The 19523-nt window shown below is 46.4% G+C and overlaps 1 protein-coding gene across 2 annotated transcripts in view; it reads left to right on the top strand.

Annotated features, from left to right (window-relative positions):
• Positions 1-7028: 7028 nt before the first annotated feature.
• Positions 7029-19523, top strand: part of TMPRSS6 (transmembrane serine protease 6) — a 95536-nt gene continuing 83041 nt past the window's right edge. For both annotated transcript variants that reach the window (XM_083156357.1, XM_083156356.1), the window contains exon 1: positions 7029-7326. In XM_083156357.1, the coding sequence (XP_083012483.1) occupies positions 7255-7326 (72 nt within the window). In that variant the 5' untranslated portion in view covers positions 7029-7254. The remainder of the gene's footprint in view (positions 7327-19523) is intronic.

The raw sequence follows: 19523 nt of genomic DNA, 5'->3' as shown, positions 1-19523 counted from the left end.
CTGACTGCGGAGATACTGTACAGTAGAAAGGGTGCTGGCTTGGAAGGTGCTGACTGTGGAGAGAGAAAGCGTGCTGGCTGGGGGGACAGAAGGGGTCTGGCTGGGGACATAGAAAGCGTGCTGGCTGGGGGGACAGAAGGGGTCTGGCTGGGGACATACTGTAGAAAGTGTGCTGGCTGGGGAGACAGAAGGGGTATGGCTGGGGACATAGAAAGTGTGCTGGCTGAGGAGACAGAAGGGGTCTGGCTGTGGACATAGAAAGTGTGCTGGCTGGGGAGACAGAATGGGGCTGGCTGTGGACATAGAAAGTGTGCTGGCTGAGGAGACAGAAGGGGTCTAGCTGTGGACATAGAAAGTGTGCTGGCTGGGGAGACAGAATGGGGTCTAGCTGTGGACATAGAAAGTGTGCTGGCTGAGGAGACAGAAGGGGTCTAGCTGTGGACATAGAAAGTGTGCTGGCTGGGCAGACAGAATGGGGCTGGCTAGGGAGATAGAAAGGAATTTAGCGAGTGGAACAGAAGGCTGTTGACTGGGAAGACAGAAGGATACTGACTGTGGAGATAGAAAGGGAGTCGCTATTGGGACAGAAGGGTGCTGGCTGTATAGGTCGAGCTCAAAAGGTCAACATGCAATAGGTCAACAGGGTCAAAAGGTCGACATGGTCTAACGGTCGACATGAAAAAGGTGGACACATAGAATCATGTAATTTGGGCCTGTTTTGATCTTACAGTATTATTACCCTGAATTATATTATATTAATTTCCATTAAATTTTGACCACCTCACAGCTCACAATATTGTACTGTACACTAATATAGGCCAAAGGCTGGCTTATTTCTTATTTTGTTTCTGGTCTTCAGTCCCTCCTTGCTACAAGATGTGCTGCTCTGACATACTGACATTTCTCCTATGTCACATCAGCACCTCTGGTGGCACACAGGTACTGTATGTGAGACAGTGAGAAACAAAATAACCCTTTGAATGCCAAGTGAATTTATCAAAATAGCCATGAAAATGCCCAGGCAAACCTTTTTATTCATCATAATGTCCTGCAATGTTTAATTTATATAGGAAATATATTTTTTTTTTAATAACATTTTTAATTTGAAGTTATATAACCAATGTGAGCGACGCTGATATTTTGAACATCTCTCACAGATATGTTGGCACTCAATGGGTTAAAAATATAATGTTCAGTACATGTGCCACACAGTAAAGGCCCATACTTTGCTCTGAAAGCCGCTCAACTTACTCAACTCAATGGGTTAAGGACAGAGGGCCTAATTCAGACCTGATTGCACAGCTGCGTTTTAGCAGGTCGGGCGATTATCGATAGACTGCGCAATGCATACTGATTGTAGTACACATGCTCAAGGCCATCCTGCAATAAAATCCTGCAATTTTTTTGAAAGCTGGCCATTCGCAAGGTGATTGACAGAAAGCCGGCATTTAGGGGTGATAACTGGCCACTTTCTGGTAGTGTAAGGGAAATCACAAGTGTGCCCAGGTGTTCTAGGGGAAGTTGCGTGATGACTGCTCTGGCCTCGATCAGCCTGTTTCTAGAACAGCTGCCAAGCAAGTCATGGGCTACACAAAGACAGCACATATTGGAAAAATCAGTAGGATGTGAGCAACTTGCGTATGGATTTGCAGCTAAGGGTTGCAGAGCCGGCCTTAGGCATAGGCAAACTAGGCAATTGCCTAGGCATTTGGAATGCCTAGGGGCATCAGCAGCTTCTGCTGATTAAAATGATATGCAGCATGCCTATATTCTGTGTGTGTAAGTGAGGCTGTATCTGCATATGAAATAGTGTATTCATGGAAATCACTGTAACATAGCATTCTGTATGCAGGTACAGTCACGGTCGCACACAGAATATAGGCATGCTGCATATCATTTTAATAATCGGAAGCTCCTTGTGTGTGCTGGTCATAACAATGCAAATAAGACGAATTTTCAGCAAATAAGGCACCCAACGTTAGCAGAACTGGCCAGGAGCTGCATGGCCTATTGAGTCAAGATGTATGAGGAAACATCTGTATCCAAGCAGAGGCAGAGGTCACAGTGTTAGAGGCTGTGCGAGTGCTGTCTGTGGGTGGGTGGGTGGGTTGGTTGTGCAATAGTGTTCAGCATATTTATAAGGGGCATTATGTGTATCATGTATAAATGCATTAATAATGTGCGACATATGTGTAACAGGCATTATGTGTGTCATGTTTATAAGGGCATTAATAATGTGCAACATATGTGTAATGGGCATTATGTGTGTCATGTGCATAAGGGCATTAATAATGTGCAACATATGTGTAAGGGGCATTATGTGTGTCATTATGTGTATGAAGGGCATTAATAAGGGTTGGCATAATGTGTAAGGGGCATTATGGTTATAAGGACATTAATAATGTGTGTCATGTGTAAGGGACATTACTGTGTGGTATTATCAGGGGTGCCAAGAGAAAGGGGTAGGGGGTACAAATTTCCCAGGCCAAAGTCTGATGGAAGGGCCCAGTGGGGGCCCCGGGCCCCCTCCCCTTAAGTGACAGCAGCAGCTGCAGATCTTCTCCTCTGCCCAGCACACACTGCTTTGTGCTGGGTTGCAGTGTGGCCATGGAGGTGCTTAAAACACAATATTTTCTCAGGATTTTTTTCTAAGGGTATAATGTGAATAATGTGAGGAGTAATATACATAAGGTAAAGTGGTACTACTGTGTGATGTAACGTGAATAAGGGACACCATCGCATGATATAATGTGAAAAAAGTGGCACTACTGTGTGGCATAATTTGAATTGGGGGTACTATTGTGTGGCCATGCCCCTTCCCAGCAAGAACACACCCCTGTTTGGGCTGCGCACCGAATGTGTGCACTGTTTCTATTTAAAATATTGCGGGTAGGAGCACCAAAATGATGACTGCTATGATGAGGGTTGATGGTGCTGGGAAAGGGGAGCAGGGTCAGAGGCGGAACTAGTGGCGGTGCTAGGGGGCACCAGTCAAAATCTTGCCTAGGGCGTCATTTAGGCTAGGGCCGGCTCTGCAGGGTTGCGATATCCTTGCAAGCTGTGCAGTGGCGTAACTATATATTCTGCGCCCCCCCGCCAAATTTTTTTCGGCGCCCCCCCCCCCCCCCCCGGCGCGCCACCCCACCCCCCGGCGCGACTGCGAACCCCCCCCCCCTCCCCCTTCATACCCATACCCTTCATACCCATACCTGTCGCGCTGCTGCCCGGCCGCATCTGCGTCACTGTCCCGTCACTCGCTCCCGGCACCGGCTCCTGCTGATAATGAAAAGTGACTCTTAGAAAATGGCTGCCAAAACTGTCTGCAATACGGGGGCAGCCATTTTCTAAGTGTCACTTTTCATTATCAGCAGGAGCCGGCGCCGGGAGCGAGTGACGGGCAGTGACCGCAGATGCGGCCGGGCAGCAGCGTAGCGGGTAACTATAGCACCGCAGCCCCCCAGGCGCCCATAGTTACTCTGCGCCTCCCCGCCATGGCGGGGGCTGCGGTAGCTTAGTTACGCCAGTGAAGCTGTGTTAAGCAATCCCCAGGCTTACATAGGGCAGGATTTCACTTTGATGGTGTATACCTGATTGCAGGGCTCCGAAAATTAGCAGCCCATCAATCAGGTCTGAATTAGGCCCAGAGTCCTAACATTGGCCCTTATTCTGATCGGTGCGGCCGGATCCGAATATGCGACCGTGCGTCCTAAACCCCGCCTTCCATACGGATCGCCAACTCCGTCCGTACGCGGTAAGAAGCTGTCCGAACGGACCGCACGTGTATTTCTCATGAATACACCTCCTCCATCTCAGGGAACCTCCCCCATCATTCAATGGTCGCAGACCATCGAATGCAGGACCGAGTGGCCAGGCAGCTCCCGCAACCTCAGACCACACGGGCATTTCTCCGTGCAAAAGCAGGTATCTGGGCAGGCAGCTGACATCCGGCAATGTCATATGTCCGCCCCCTACACGTGTGTCACGGCCGCATTACCATACGTACGCCCAGCGTTTTCATCGGAACGCCCATAAAACGCGGGGTGTAAACATATGGTAATGAGCCCAAACAGCCCTTCACACCCCTCTCCACCCCCTGTTCGTAGTGTTCACATTTCATGCGGAATTCGGACGTGCGTTCCGCTCGCACATGCGCAGAGACGCCTCTGCACATGCGCAGACACAAAACATCGGCGGCACGAACGCACGCGGATATTACCGCACCAACCAGAATAAGGGCCATTAATAGAAGCTTGCAGGGACAGGTTCAGGGATACAAAACTGTTTTGGGACCTACACAGGGGGCGATATCAGGGCATTTTCTAAGCCACGGGTTCTTAAAGTCAGTCCTCAACCCCACACAGTGCATGTTTTGCAGGTCTCCTCACAGAGGGCCTGATTCTAGTTCACTTGCCAAAGTAAATTCTCTCTTTAATGGACAAAACCATGTGCACTGCAGGGGGGGGGGGGGGGTATTTTGATTTGGGTGTTATTTTGTTTCTGTGCAGAGTAAATACTGGCTGCTTTATTTTTACACTGCAATATGGATATCAGTTTGAAGTACAAACCCCACCCAAATACATACTTGCCTACCCAACCCTTTCCATGAGGGAGAAAATGCTCTGTTCCTGTGCTTCCCTGGTAATGTATGATTGCCATTACCTGTGGTGAAACGCCTTTCTTACCAATTACCTAGCTACCCACAGGTGATGGTAATCAGACATTACCAGGGAAGTCCAGGAACAGAGCATTTTCTCCCTCATGCAGAGGGTCAGGCAGGCAAGTATGCCCAAATCTAACTCTCTCTGCCCCCCTGCGGTGCACATGGTTTTGTCCATTAGGGTGAGAATTTTATTTTGCAAGTGAACCAGAATTAGCTCAGAATCAAGTGAAATATTTAGCTCCACCTGTGGATCTTTTAAAATGTATTCGGTATTGAGTACACCTGCTGGGTGACCTGGAAAACGTGAACTGTCTTGAGTCTTGAGGACCGAGCTTGAGAGCCACTGTTCTAAGCGATCTCACTAGAAAATGCCCCTCGCTATCGCCTGGCGATTACTATCCTGCATGCTGGATAAATCTACTTCTTTGTCGGGAAGGACCAGTGTTCTCATTGGAGAACACTGCCCCGGATAGATGGCACAGGAATGCGCTTCTGGTCTGACCTGCTGTCAAACACCTCTGGTATGCCCAGTTTTCATGTGATATATCAGCCCTATATGTCCCAATCGGATTAAAACAGGCCACATTGGACCTGTGTATGGGCACCTCCAGATATGTGCAAGTGCTCAACAGGGAAAACAGATGAAGCAGGAAAGCGAAAATGTCAGAATGTCACAGCAGCATCTCTGGTAGCAAAGAGGAACTGCAGGCCAGATATAAAATAACAGTAAAGGTCCGTATACACTGGGGGAAATCTCTGTGCTGAAAAACTCTCAGTGCATTCACACTGAGCGTTTTTAGCGATTTTTCTGGGAGTGGACGATTTTTCATAGCAGAACGCTATGGAAAGCCATCCTCTGCTTCGCTCATCTGCTGGTAATACCAGCAGATGAAAAAACATATTTAAAATTCGCCCTTACCTTACACAAGACACTGCAAAAACTCTAATCCATGCTCTCATCATCTCACGCATTGATTATTGCAATAGTCTCCTTATTGGCCTTCCCCAATACAGACTCTCACCACTACAGTCCATTATGAATGCAGCTGCAAGGTTAATCTTCCTAGCCAGACGTTCATCGTCTGCAAAGCTACTCTGTCAGTCACTTCATTGGTTACCTGTATTCTACCGTATTCAATACAAAATTCTTTTACTTACACACAAAGCCATAAACCAAACTACACCAACATACATATCCTCTCTTATCTCAAAATATCATCCAACACGACCTCTACGCTCCTCCCAAGATCTGCGTCTCTCATCCACACTCATTACTCTCTCCCATTCCCGATTGCAAGACTTTCTTCGGGCTGCACCCACTCTGTGGAATGCCCTCCCAAGCACAATAAGACTCTCCTCCAGTCTCCAAACCTATAAGCGTTCCCTAAAAACTCATCTCTCCAGGCAAGCTTATCAAATTCCAGAACCAGTCATAGAACCTTGCATTCTGGTGGAATCGATGCAATAAAGAATACAGTATCTATCCTTATGTATCAATGCCTATTTCCCTATAGATTGTAAGCTTGCGAGCAGGGCCCTCCTACATTTTGACTGTCTTTAAATACCCTGTTTTGTTGTATCACTGTCCCCTTTGTAAAGCTCAATGGAATATGCTGCGCTATATAAGAAACTGTTAATAAATAAATAAAATAATGAGCAGCCGGGCCAGGGATGATGCGGGAGCGAGCATCAGCGCTCATCGCTGTCCCGTACACACTGGGTGGCTGTCGAGTTGAAAGCCGCTCAAACGCGTAAGTTGAGCGGCTTTCAGAGCAAAGTATGGGCCTTTACTGTGTGGCACATGTACTGAACATTATATTTTTAACCCCTTGAGTGCCAACATCTCTGTGAGAGATGTGCAAAATAGCTGCTAAAAATGCCAGCGTCGCTCACATGTGTTATATAAATTCAAATAAAAAATGTGTAAAAATAGATTATATTTCCTATCTAAAGTACACAGTGCAGGTCATTATGATGAATAAAAATGTTTGCTTGGCAATTTTCACACTGATTTTGACAAATTCACTTGGCACTCAAATGGTTGAGTATAGTGCGTGAACCTACAGTATATACACAGATGCCGTGCTATACAGAGGAGCAGTGACACAGCTCCCTACGCTCACGGCAGAATGCAGGACAGTTGGGAAGTACCATCTGATACGTACATTCCGGGAATCCTTAATATTTGCAGGTATCTGCAAATATTTATTGATAAATACAACCCTACGGGATTTGGTTCACACCGATCATCTCATTTCCCCTCTGTGTGGTGCACAATGACCCTGCTCTATGTCTGCCTGTCAGTGTTTTGCACATTGGTTACGATACTCCCTGTGTGTGCGTGTGTGTGTGTGTGTGTGTGTGTGTTTGGCACATTGATCACAGCATGTTATGCATGCTGAGTTGTCCCTTGGGATCTCTGCTCTTTTCCAAAACAGCCAGAGGGGCAGAGAAGACTGATCTGTAGGGAGCTTGCGGCTGAGTCAACAGCAGCCAGTTGTGTGATGAGGTGTGAGCTTTGTGTAACGGGCACAGAATGACCCAGGAGCAGAGCTGTGTGCTGTACATCCAGGTGAATTGGGGGAGTGAAGAAAATGTCACTAGATCTGCCCCTTCCTGATTCCACATCTGCCCCAATGGAAAAGGCCCCGAAAGATCTAAGTCAGGTGAGTGATGGACCTGCATATCATTAAAGATAAATGTTCTAACTGTAATACATAATGTCTATAGTGTAAGAGTACTATAGTCACATTACTGTATATTGCTCTGAAGTAGGGACCTGTGTCTGGTGAAACATGTCCCAGCATGCACTAACAGCCTAAGGTAGGCGAAGCATGACTGCACTTACAGTTCCACAATAGCTGATTGGATAAGTCTATGCTAAAGTTTCACATACCATACATTAGACCTCATAACTGTGTGGATTTTGTATATTCTCCTAATGCTTATGTGGGTTTCCTCTGGGTACTCCGGTTTCCTCCAGGTGCTCCGTTATCCTTCCTCAATCCAAAAATATACTGGTAGGTTAATTGGCTTCCAACAAAATTAACCCTAGTATGTCTATTTGTGCGTGTAGGAATATAGGCCCTCATTTTAATTGAGTCGGAACAGGGCAAATTCGTCCCCGTTCCGATGTTTGGGGCTCTGCCCATGTGCATGGTAAATTATGTGCATGTGCAGGTCCCCTTTGCAGGTGGCTTGGCAGGCGAACGGGCGGCAGGCGGTGTCTCTGGTACTCAGTAAACTGTGATCCTTGCAGTTTATCGAGCCAACCAGAATAACCCCCATAGATTGTAAGCTCCACTGGGGAAAAGACTGATGTGAATGTTTAAATATGTTTGCACTATATAGATAACTGTTACTAAAGACTGAGCTACGGTATAAGCAGCAGAGGAATCATTTGAATTGAATTACTGTAAGTATACGTTTATTCTTGGTGGACGAAGATTAATTTTGTTCTGCATAAACCTACAAATATGTATGAAACAGTTCCTGCTTTAATGCACCCAATTTATTTATTTAGTTTTCTAACTTTGTACAAGTTATTGATTTACTGGTCTCTGCAGCTGTGCTGAACATAGTTTCTGTTCCATATACTGGTGACAGGCAGAGATGGAAATGACAGCAACATTATAACTATTTTGTACCATATAGATTCTGATTGTTGATACTCCATTAATACATCTGTATGTTTTTGGGAGAGGGGCACAAATCCTGCCGTCACCCCTTTACAAAAAGCTATATATTATTTTGTGAGCAAACAATTGGATTGTGCTGCAATCGGCTGATTTGTGGTTGTGTGTGAATAACGATCAACAATGTGGTGTAATGGGTAAAACAAGGTTTACTTAATAAAACAATACACAATCGTGCATAAATGATACAATGAAGGGGTTACAATTTGGTTGTACAATTGGATTGTGAAAATTAAATAAGATACAAGGTTTACTTAATGAGGAATACACAATTGTGCATAAATGATACAATGCCGAGGGTACCATTGGGTTGTACAATTTTGATTGGGTGCACAATTAGCATACAATGTAAATCGGATACAATTAGCATACAATGTAATTGACAATCGTGACAAGAGAAGTGAGAGATCTTATCTCTGCTTCAATGTCAGTGGTTCAGTCATGATGCAGTCACAACCAACAAGCACCAATCAGAAGAGTCCACTGGCAGGAAGACCTGCCCTACACAAAACAGCAAATTCCCATCAATTGACAGACAACTAGCAAGAGGCAATCAAAGGGTGTACCGGCAGGAAGATCCGCCCTGAACTGATATAACACACCTCACAGACACCAAACCTCAACACACTAGAAGAAGGCCCTAATAGGCCAAAATGCATTGGAGCACCTACGTACCATGTCCCAGCGGCACCACCCACCAGCAATCACCCCAAGTACCAAAGGCTGCACAACCCCCACCGCAGAGCACCCAAAAGTGAATGCGTAGACCAAACGGCAGCACCTCCAGAGAGGGAAGAGAAAAAAATACACCCCAGCACAGCCGGAAAGCAGGAAGCGCCAGTGTGCACACAGTAGGGATGGAGAAGGCACAGGTAAGTGAGGGCAGGTCTGTCAGCGTGCACCAAAATGGCAGGTCCAAAACTGCCAGCATTGCCACCCTCTCCGGCAACCCCCACCTCCGCATCCCACAAAGCACCCCCACCACCAGACAGAGGCACCAGGCTCCCCAACATCTAGCCTCTCCTCAAGAACGTTGCACCACCTCACACCAACACTGGGGCCGCACACCCACTCACTGCATATACTGTAAAAAGCAGGTCCAAAACAGCAGGATGCCGCAGTTGGACCAGGTGTGTTGGACACCCCCCACCACACACCCAATAACAAACTGGACTGTAGTTTACAGCCCTCACCAGTACCCTTGGACAATTGCAATAAATGACAACATCACCATTGAACCACTTACATTGAATCAGAGATAAGATATCTCCTGGTCGTCAATTACATTGTATGCTAATTTTTATCCAATTTACATTGTATGCCAATGAATATTTTATTGCACCCAATCAAAATTGTACAACTAAATTGTAAAATGTATGCACAATTGTGTACTGCTCATTAATTAAACTTGTATCCAATTTAATTGTACCCAATCCAATTGTACAACCAAATTGTACCCACTTCATTGTATAATTTCATGGTTGTGTATTGTTTTATTAAGTAAACCTTGTTTTTCCGATTACACCGCATTGTTGATCATTATACACACAGGTTGTGGGTTGCCTAAGCAACACTAACAGGCGCTGAGAGGGGTGAATTGCGAAGCAGCTACTGAGAGGGAGGGAGAGATCTCAACAAAAAACAAAAAACAACAAACAACAAAAAACTGAGAAAAATAAAGTAGAGCTGACAATAATTAAAATAAATTATTTTTATTTTTTTTTATAAAAAAGCTCATAAATGAAAATCAGCACATGGCAACTTTAGCACAATGCTATAGATTATATGGAAAACGAATGGGATCCGTTCCTATTGATACCGCCAATTGATAAACCACAATGATGACCAACAGAAAAGTCTCACTTTGAAGAATGGTTTTGTTTCCGCATTGAGGGCCTTATTTTGGTTCACTCTTTCTGACAATATCCTTCTTAGATGGACAAAACCATGTGCACTGCAGGGGGGCATATGTAAAATGTGCAGAGAGAATTAGATTTGGGTGAGTTATTTTGTTTCTCTGCAGGGTAAATACTGGCTGCTTTATTTTTACACTGCAATATAGATCTCACTTTGAAGTAAAACCCCATCCAAATCTAATTCTCTCTGCACAAGTTACATCTGCCCCACCTGCAGTGCACATGGTTTTGTCCATCTAAGAAGGATTTTGTCAGAAAGAGTGAACCAAAATAAGGCCCTGAGTGTCCACTGGATGGGTTAATCCTGTTTAGGATGGCATTGCAGCAGTGTCCTCCATAGTAAGTGGCAGCGGGAGAGATAAGAATTTTTCCTGGAATAAATGGTGGTAATGTGGTAAAGTTGTTATAGGCGGCTGGTCTGGATCCAAAGAGAAGCAAACTGACAAAGGGGTGAAGCAAGGTGACAAACGGGTGTCCTAGTGCTTGGCTCCTGACACGTTTGCATGTGACAAGGCACAGCTTTATCAAAGGTATACCTTATTCCAGGATAAATTGTTATCTCTCCCGCTGCCACTAACTATAGAGGACACTGCTGCAAAGCCATCCTAAACTGGATTAACCTCTCCAGTGTGCACTCAATCCGGTAATGCTACGCCTTCATTCTCTGGGGAACTCTCAGCGTCTCAATGGGGCCGCCTATAAATGCCCTGCTCCAGTGCCCAGTAGCAGCAATGCCGTAACAAGACATTTTGGTTTCCACCCCCCCCCCCCCCCACACACACACACACACACACACACACACACAAAGTAAAAACAGGGACAGTGCATGCTGGAGGCATACATAGTACCAATTCACCTTACGCAACATTCACAAAACAGCGGGGATATTCGGGCGGCATCAGAAGGTTTGCTAAGCAGCAGATTACCGCTGCCTAGCAAGCCAACCAAAATCACCCACCTTATCTCTCTCCATTTTATCACTCTGCAAGGCTCAGAACACCTGCCCTAGGAGCTCCTCTCTCTTCTCTTGTGCTACTGACTGCTGTTATAGTCTTCTCTGCAAGGGAGGAGAGGAGCTGGGGAAATTGATGTATGATATCTTTTGTTTTTTTCATGTGAGGGCCAATGACTTATTATTATTATTATTATTATTATTATTATTATTATTATTATGGCTATAGTTTGATTGGGTGGGGGCACTATTAAATATTTCTCAGAGTGCCTATAGACCTGGGGACAGTTCTGTTCGCTAGGGACATGTTCATCATTTAGGATCAGATGTATTAAGCCTGATTAAGGGCGAGATGTACTAAGTGGAAAATGCGGTAAAACACCCAGTTTACCGCATTTTCCTATTTATGAAAACATCGCCGGCACGATACCGCATTGTAGGGTATCGCCACCTTTGGGTGGCGATATGCTATAGAAGCCTATGGGCTTCTTTTCGCTGCCCGACACCTCCGCCGCAAACCCGCCGACCCCCCTCTCCCCCTCCCTCTGGCTTACCTGGTCCAGGTCCTCCTGGACCCGGAAGGTAAGCCCTTCCTCTCCCTAGTAAAGCAGCCGGACGTCTTTCCGGCCGCAGGGGGGAGGAGGAGGCGCCGGGGACAGTTATCGTGGGGGTCCTCCGTCACCGCACACCGCGATGTCAGCCGCATATGTTAGTACATATGCGCTGGCATCACGGAGGGCGGGCGGCGAATGGCGGCGATGTATTTTAATACATCCCACCCTAAGTGATTTTCTCACTGTCATTTTTCAAACTCAGCCTGTAACTTGACAGTTAGGAGCTGGTTGGCAACTGTGTTATCACCTTCAAAAATGATCACTTCTCCAGGCTTAATAAATATGTCCCTTAGGGTTCATATTTATCGATCAGTTTGTTTAGCCAGTGATAAGGATTGTCATTGCCCAATATATGGAAAGGGTTACCTTCTATGAGAGGCAATGCAATGCCTACACGGAGAAGCTTTCTATACATGTATGACAGAAATATTTTGTAGTAATTGGTCATTTCCGGGCTAACATTAATGAAACAAACATCCAGGCATTGTTCCCCCTACAAATGGTGCCCCTAGGCATGTGCCTAATGGGAAATTCACCACTGCTCTGTAACCCATTCTAGATATCCCCATTGACTGCATTTCTGACAAACACTTGTTCTATGAAAAAAACTCGATGCAATATTTATTTGGGAGGAAGTGCAGCTGTATTATACATTTATGTGGAGTTAATCATTTTGTCATGCTGGTGCTGCTTTGTGCTGAGCAAGCATTGGTTGCACAATGTTTGTGTGCCTTGCCCTGGTTAATCATTTCCCTCTATATAGTACAATGACACCAACCATTTAGCATCTCCAAAATGAATTAGAACAAAAACCATAAAAAAATCAAGACACAAGAAAAGGTCGTTAGGAGTTTGCGGGATTTTTTTAATTAATTTTTTACACTTTACCATCTACTGTACGTGGGAATGGTAAAGTGGCCCGAAGAATGGCAAGTACGGTAAATGCCACACACGAATTGGGGTCCATGTGCTCAAGTGTCGATGAAACTCATGTTGACCTTTTTATGTGCCAACCTTTTCCATGTCAAACTTTTTCAATATCAACCTTGTGCATGTGGAATATTTGCTGTTGACCTAATGATTGTTGTCCTGAACACTGTCTATGAGCTATACCACGCCTGTGCAGTTCAATGTGGTTTGCCCAGGTGCAGCTACTCTTTTTGCTTTGCTCCCAAGTCAGAACCATCCCCAGTGGGTGCAAGTGAGAAGACATTAGGATTTATTATTATAGATGTTGGGAGGTATGTTATATACCTCTCAAAATTGGTTATAATAAATCCATGGCGCCCATGCGTTGAAGCCGTACAGCATGCCAGAAAAAGGGGTGTGACCTGTAAAAAAAGTGGTTGTGTGACCATAATGATGCAATCACGAGCCATGCTCCTCTTGCTTGGGGGCATCCCCAGCCTCTCTGTCTCCCATGTATAGAGCAAAGTTGCTGACTTTTCTAGTCTCCTCTGCGGGAGAAGCGCGGAGAGGAGACATTCAGCAGCTTAATGATGTCACGCTTCATTAGGCTAAAATTGTGCTATTATGACATTTAAGCCCCTCTGAGACCTGCGGATTGCGGTATTTAAATGCCACTGTCGGGGGAGGACACGGCGATTGGGAGCCTCCTGGCCATTCTGGGAGAGTAGGCTACTCTGGGTTATGCAGACTCAGATGCCATGTATTAGTATGCACAATGTATTAGTATGCCAAAGCAAGAGACACGAACAGAAATGTCCATGGCACCCCTGTGTTCTCCCAACCACTTCCCTTAAAGTCTTTGTAATCTCCAAACGGCCACTTCCTGTCAATCAATTATTTTTTACGTCACACTTAGGCCATAAGTTTGTTACTGAGATTTCCAGAAACAAATATTAAGTAAGTTACATTTATATGTCATCCTTAGGCCCAGTTATGTGATGAGGAACATAATTCATTTTTGTTTATCCACATATGTCATTATTGAAAGTCACAAGCACTAATTTTCCTTATTACATTGACCATAATAAATAATTTGAATTGGTCCTTGACCACCAACCCAGGGCACCCCTGCAAGTGCTTTGCGGCACCCCTGGGAGGCACGGCACACAGTTTGGGAACCACTGACCTAGCCAGTATATCAGTCAGAGCAGTTACCACATACTGGAGTCTCAGCCCACAGCCATCTCTTCTTTCATTATTTGCTTAAATCCTTAATCATCTCCTTGCCTTTAATTACAGCAGCAACTGCTTCACACGCAGGGTGGCATGTACCAACCACTTGCGGTACATCCAGGGCCGGATTATAATGGAGGCGCAAGGGGTCAGTGCCCCTGGGCCCCCCTCTAGCTAGGGGCCCCCTGTGGTTGTCATGTATTTTTTAAAAATAAAATGTTTAAGTTATGTTGTTTTTTTTTTAGCTAAATGTTTTGTGCATGGGTGGGGTAGTGCTGCAGCTTCACCTATCTGCCAATGTGACAATGATTTATGGTGCTGAGCATCGGGAGCCAAGGCACACTGATTGCACAAGTGTGCAGTGCATTTCTGGGAGTTGACTAAGTCCCATGACACTTTGCACCAGAGGACAGAGGCTGAGAAGTTTGTGCTGAGCTCTGATTGGTGGAGCTCATTACATGCTTCTCAGGTCCATGGAGAACAGCAGCAGCAGCAGCTTAGTCATAGGAGGGTTTTTAATCAGAGGCAGCACTAGGACTGTGAGGTCTCCTCCAGAGTAAGGGGCAGAGGGACAAACACAGGCTTTTCATGTGGTGTGTGTATATATATATATATATATATATATATATATATATATATATATATATATCCCCTGCAGGTAACCATTGACCAAGTTTATTCTGCCTTTACTCTGTGTTTTGACAGTATAATATTCGCCCATGCAGTGTGCGGCCAGTAATGACAAGTGCAAGGGGGCCCCCCGCTCTAAAGTACCCTGGGCCCCCCAAAGGCTTAATCTGCCACTGGGTACATCCCACTACCAATCACACAGATACTAATTAGTAACGCAAAGGGCAGCTCTCCCAATAAGAACTGCCCTTTGCAATGCACTCTAGTACTTGGAGTTTCAGATCTGCGACTTGGATGTCCCTCTGCACATGCGCAGAACAAAACCAGTGGCCGCAGGGCATACTGGAAGGGATCTGTGTCATTGGCGGGGATCATACTTGCCTACTTTTGAAAACTAGTTTCAGGGAGATTATAGTTGGTAGTAGAATTTTGCACCCGCCATATTGAGGGGGCGTGTCATGCTCCACCCAAAGGGTGTGGCTAGTTCCATATATGGAGAGATTGTGAAAAGAGATTGTGCACGTTGCACCTAGAAGCGTGGCTGTGTACTGCTACATCTGAGAGGAATCTTGTAAAATGACTTATATTTCAATGTAGATGAGCCACAAAGCAGTTAGTAAGAGCTACTATACTTGGTAAAGTGCTGGGAAAGGGTGCTGATTCAATATAAATGTATATATCTCTTACTCCTTTTTTCCCCAAAAATGTAACAGTGTAATCTGGGCTAGGTGACATGAGGGAGATTGCTAGACTAATGAGGGAAAGAGGGAGATTGCTGCTATTTCAGGGAGTCTCCTGCAGAATGCAGGAGGGTAGGCAACTATGGCGGGGATTAGTACATTCATAAATGTGATGAAACACCCAAAGACAAGCAGATGCCTCTTGTCACATTAGTGATCTGGGCTGCATCCTAGGACACAGCAACAAGTCCCTCAGTCACCTGGATGCTAGGAAATCTTTGTGTTATAGCAGAGATCCCTGGCCTCTTACCTCCCCCAAAACATCAGCAACAAAAATCAGGTGTTTTTTTTTAAACTGTGTCTGTCACTGCCCCCAGATGGCAGCAGAGAGACAATCTGCTGCTGCTCTGCATTCTATCATGTTGCAGGACCCGTTTGCACACCTGCATAATGGACCATGCACCTGCTGAAAGTATTGAATATTGGTTCTTTGCAATGATGGGTACAGGTCCGAGCACCTAAATTAGACCCATGTCCATGTTCATAAAAGACTGCCTGCCTTAGGCTTCAGCACTGTGGCCAGGAACCATTGTATTTAGTTCCTTATTATCACCCTATGAAATTATTACCCACCCAACAGACAAACTACTGTATTCCTATGTGTATTTTGTACAAGTATAATAGGCAGTGGCGTAACTATGGAGGGTGCAGGTGGTGCAACTGCTATGGCGTCCGGGCCTTTCAGGGGCCCGGGGGCTAAGCAGGCACCCTATGCACCCATTAGACCTTTTTTTATTACGTTGTGCCTCAGCAGCCGCAGCGCCGCCCCGTGACCCCGTCCGTCTTTCTTCTCCGTGCCTCCTCTTCCCCCCTCCGCTGGCAGCACCTTTGGTCTGGACCGTCACCTGGTCAATGAAGGGGAGCAGCTGGCTATTCCAGCCTCTGCTCTCCCAGACTCCCCCCTGTCTCTCCAACGCTGCCGGGGCTCAACGTCACTATCTGGTGACCAGCCCTGGCGCGCAAAAGAAATACTGCTGCTGCTGGCATAGTGCTGGAAGCCAGATATCCGCACCGCTGAGGGGACGCCACTGAAGAGATCCGCTGAGGTCCCAGCGCTGATGTGGAGGTAACAAGCCATCTCTCTCTCTCTCTCTGCCTCTCCACCCCTATCCATCATTCTCACCCTCCATTGCTCTGCCCCTATTCTTTCTCCTCCCATTCTTTTTCCCCATCTATCTCTTTCCACCCTTTCCCCTCCCTCTCCTTCCTTCCCCCCTCTCTCCGCCATTTCCCACTGTCCCCCCCCCCCCCCTCTTTCTCTCCCCATCCTGTCACTCTACCTGGCACTGTCTCTCCCAGAATCTCTCCCTCCCTCCAACATTATCTCTCACTCCTGCTCATTCCCCTCCCTTTCTCTCTTGCTCCTCTCCTTCTATTCTCACATCCCTTCTCTTTTCCTGACCACCCATCTCCCACCAGCATAACTTTTGTCTCCCAGCGGCATGAGGGGGTGGGGTGGGGGGCCCCATAGCAAAAGTTTGCCATGGGGCCCAAAGAGTTCTATTTAGGCCTCTGATAATAGGCATAGGACAGCTAGATTCAGTGGTCTGCTGTTGTCTGTGCTTAGGTCTCCAATAGAACATCTAGTAGCTGGCCTATCAATGGTACAAGTCAGATTCAATGCAGATGTTTCCCCCAGTTAAGACATGCGGGAGATCCTGCTGCATTCATCTGATAGGAGCATTTCTCTGCTTGATGAAACTGATGGAAGCACAGAACTGCGCGTTTGCTAGAGGCTTGGCTAAAGGCTGTGTCGTAAGGTCTTTATTTCCATTATTGACCCGGTGAGAGAAAGCATTGACGTCTGCACATGACAAGCACAGAATGGCAAGCAGGGTATTAACTCTTTCCTCATCCAAACACTATGTATCTCCTATAGGCAACTATTATAAGGAAATCTCTCTATTCATCAAGGATGAGGTAGCATCACAGTGTATCACTCACTGATGCTGTCCATCACAGGCTCTCTCATGGAATAGCTTGCATGCAAAAGTGGCTCAGTTGTCACACATTCTGTCATGGAACGCAAGAAATGCAACTCTTTTAAAGCAATTTCATCCAGCCTACTTTCTAAATGATACAATGGGACATAGATGATTGGCTGGTGCTTTATCTCTTTCTACTTTTTCTCCACGTTATCTCTATTTTAGCTTTTCACCAGACTTAATACATCTTCACCAGTGCCAAGTAATGTAGATTAGGTTTTCTTCTGTGTGCTGGCTAGTGAAGCTCTCTGCTGTATAGGCATTGGTGGGCAGGGTCCCAGGTAAAATTTTTGGGGCATGGCCATGCCTCCAAAATGTCTAAGGTGGCTGAAAAAAACACTCTAAGGTCGAGGGGGGAGTATTAATGCCCCAGTACCTACCGGGCCCCTCTAGCAAGCCTGGGTATTTAGTACCCTTTCCCCCCTGTTGGTGGTCTACATGTGACCTGAGGAGTTTTTTTGCAGAAGACGGTCCTCCCACGGTCTACCATAAGTAATGATAAATCCCCTACCTAGATCTCATTCCTACAGTCCTTGTAAGTAGGTTAGCCAATCCCGGGATTGGGATCGGGGAGATCCTGTGATTTGGCCCTAAAATGTCCAGGATTTCAAATCCCAGGATTGAAGTATCCAATCCCGGGATTTCGGGATTAGACTGTACAGTCTAATGCAGGGCAGCATCTGAGCACCCGCTCAGACGCTGCCCGGCTGCTCCCGACTATGGTGTGCGGCATGTGCAGCATGACAGTGGCCCTTATTCTGGTTCACTCGCAAAGGCAACTTCCTTCTCAAATGGACAAAACCATGTTCACTGCAGATGGGGTAGATGTAACATGTGCAGAGAGAGTTACATTTGGATGAGTTATATTGGTTCTGTGCAGGGAAGGGCCAGGGCTTGCCAGAATGCCCCCGCTGGCGATCGATGGCAGTGAGGCATTCCATTTGACTGGGACATGCGAGCATCTCACAAGTAGGCATGTCCCGGTTTTCGAGTGGGAAGGCGGTGGGGACCGACGGTAAGCTCCGTCGGAAGGGGACAGGCAAGCGTCCTGTGCGCGTGCATCCCCTTCTGGAGGCTGGCAGTTGACGATACGACCTCCCGATCCCCCGCTAGATGGCAGCCGCTCCATCTGTACCTCCAATCTCTATCTTCACAGCTCCCTCTCTCCATATTCAGCAAGTTTGAGACAGAACATTTTCCTTTCAATTTCTGTTAAGGAGCAATTTGGTCCATCGAGTGTCCTCTAGTGGTCACTGGCGGTTCTTCACCTCAGTGGTGAAGAGTATTTAGCCTTATAGATACAGATGGAGCCAGCCTCTTTCTTGCAGGGGCTGGCAATTCCAACCCCCGGCAGGGGGCCGGCACTAGCTAGGGGCGTGTGCGCACGAGACGCTTGCACGCACCCCATGGCTACAGAGCTTTCTCCGCCGCCCGCCACCTCCCCTGGTGCCCCTCGCTGCCCCGACGGGCAGGGACCCACAGCGCCACCGTCAAGAGACTGAGACGCGCATGCGTGTGAGACGCATGCGCATCCCAGTTCAGTGTATGCCCTGTCCACTGGCGCTCACCAGAGGGGAGGCTCTGGGAGCCCTGGCCAAGGATGGCAGGGATTACATCTGTAGATAGATAGATAGATAGATAGATAGATAGATAGATAGATAGATAGATAGATAGATAGATAGATAGATAGATAGATAGATAATAGTTTGAACCATAGGCCTGACTTGGTGGCGGATGTACTAAGCTTCAAAAAGGGATAAAGTAGAAAGCGATAAACAACCAGCCAATCAGCTACTAAATGTTATTATTCAAACCCAGCCTTTAACATGGAAGGTGGCAGCTGATTGGCTAGTTGTTTATCACTCTTCACTTTATAACTTTGGAAGCTTAGTACATTTGGACTGTAAACTAAAGTGTCTCATACTGTTAATCAGTGTGGTAGAAATGAAAGGAAATAAGATACTTGGCAATATAGCAGTGAGCATTTCTTAGGTACATTGTTCTCCATGCGCAAAAAATGGAATCATTTTGTAGTAATTGTGTACCCGGCTGTGACCTTGGTGGGCCTGTGGAGGGCACAGGATACTGGAAATTTTGAGGTTTAATGAATTGGGATGGCATATACTGGATAGCCAACAGTGGCACACAAGGGAGGAGATGGGACAGATTGTCGGCAGATACCAGGAACA

This window comes from Crinia signifera, chromosome 8 (assembly GCF_055691185.1).
Source record: "Crinia signifera chromosome 8, ASM5569118v1, whole genome shotgun sequence".
Taxonomy (NCBI): domain Eukaryota; kingdom Metazoa; phylum Chordata; class Amphibia; order Anura; family Myobatrachidae; genus Crinia; species Crinia signifera.
The sequence above is the reverse complement of the archived record's forward strand: the minus strand, read 5'-3'. Positions and strand labels throughout refer to the sequence as shown.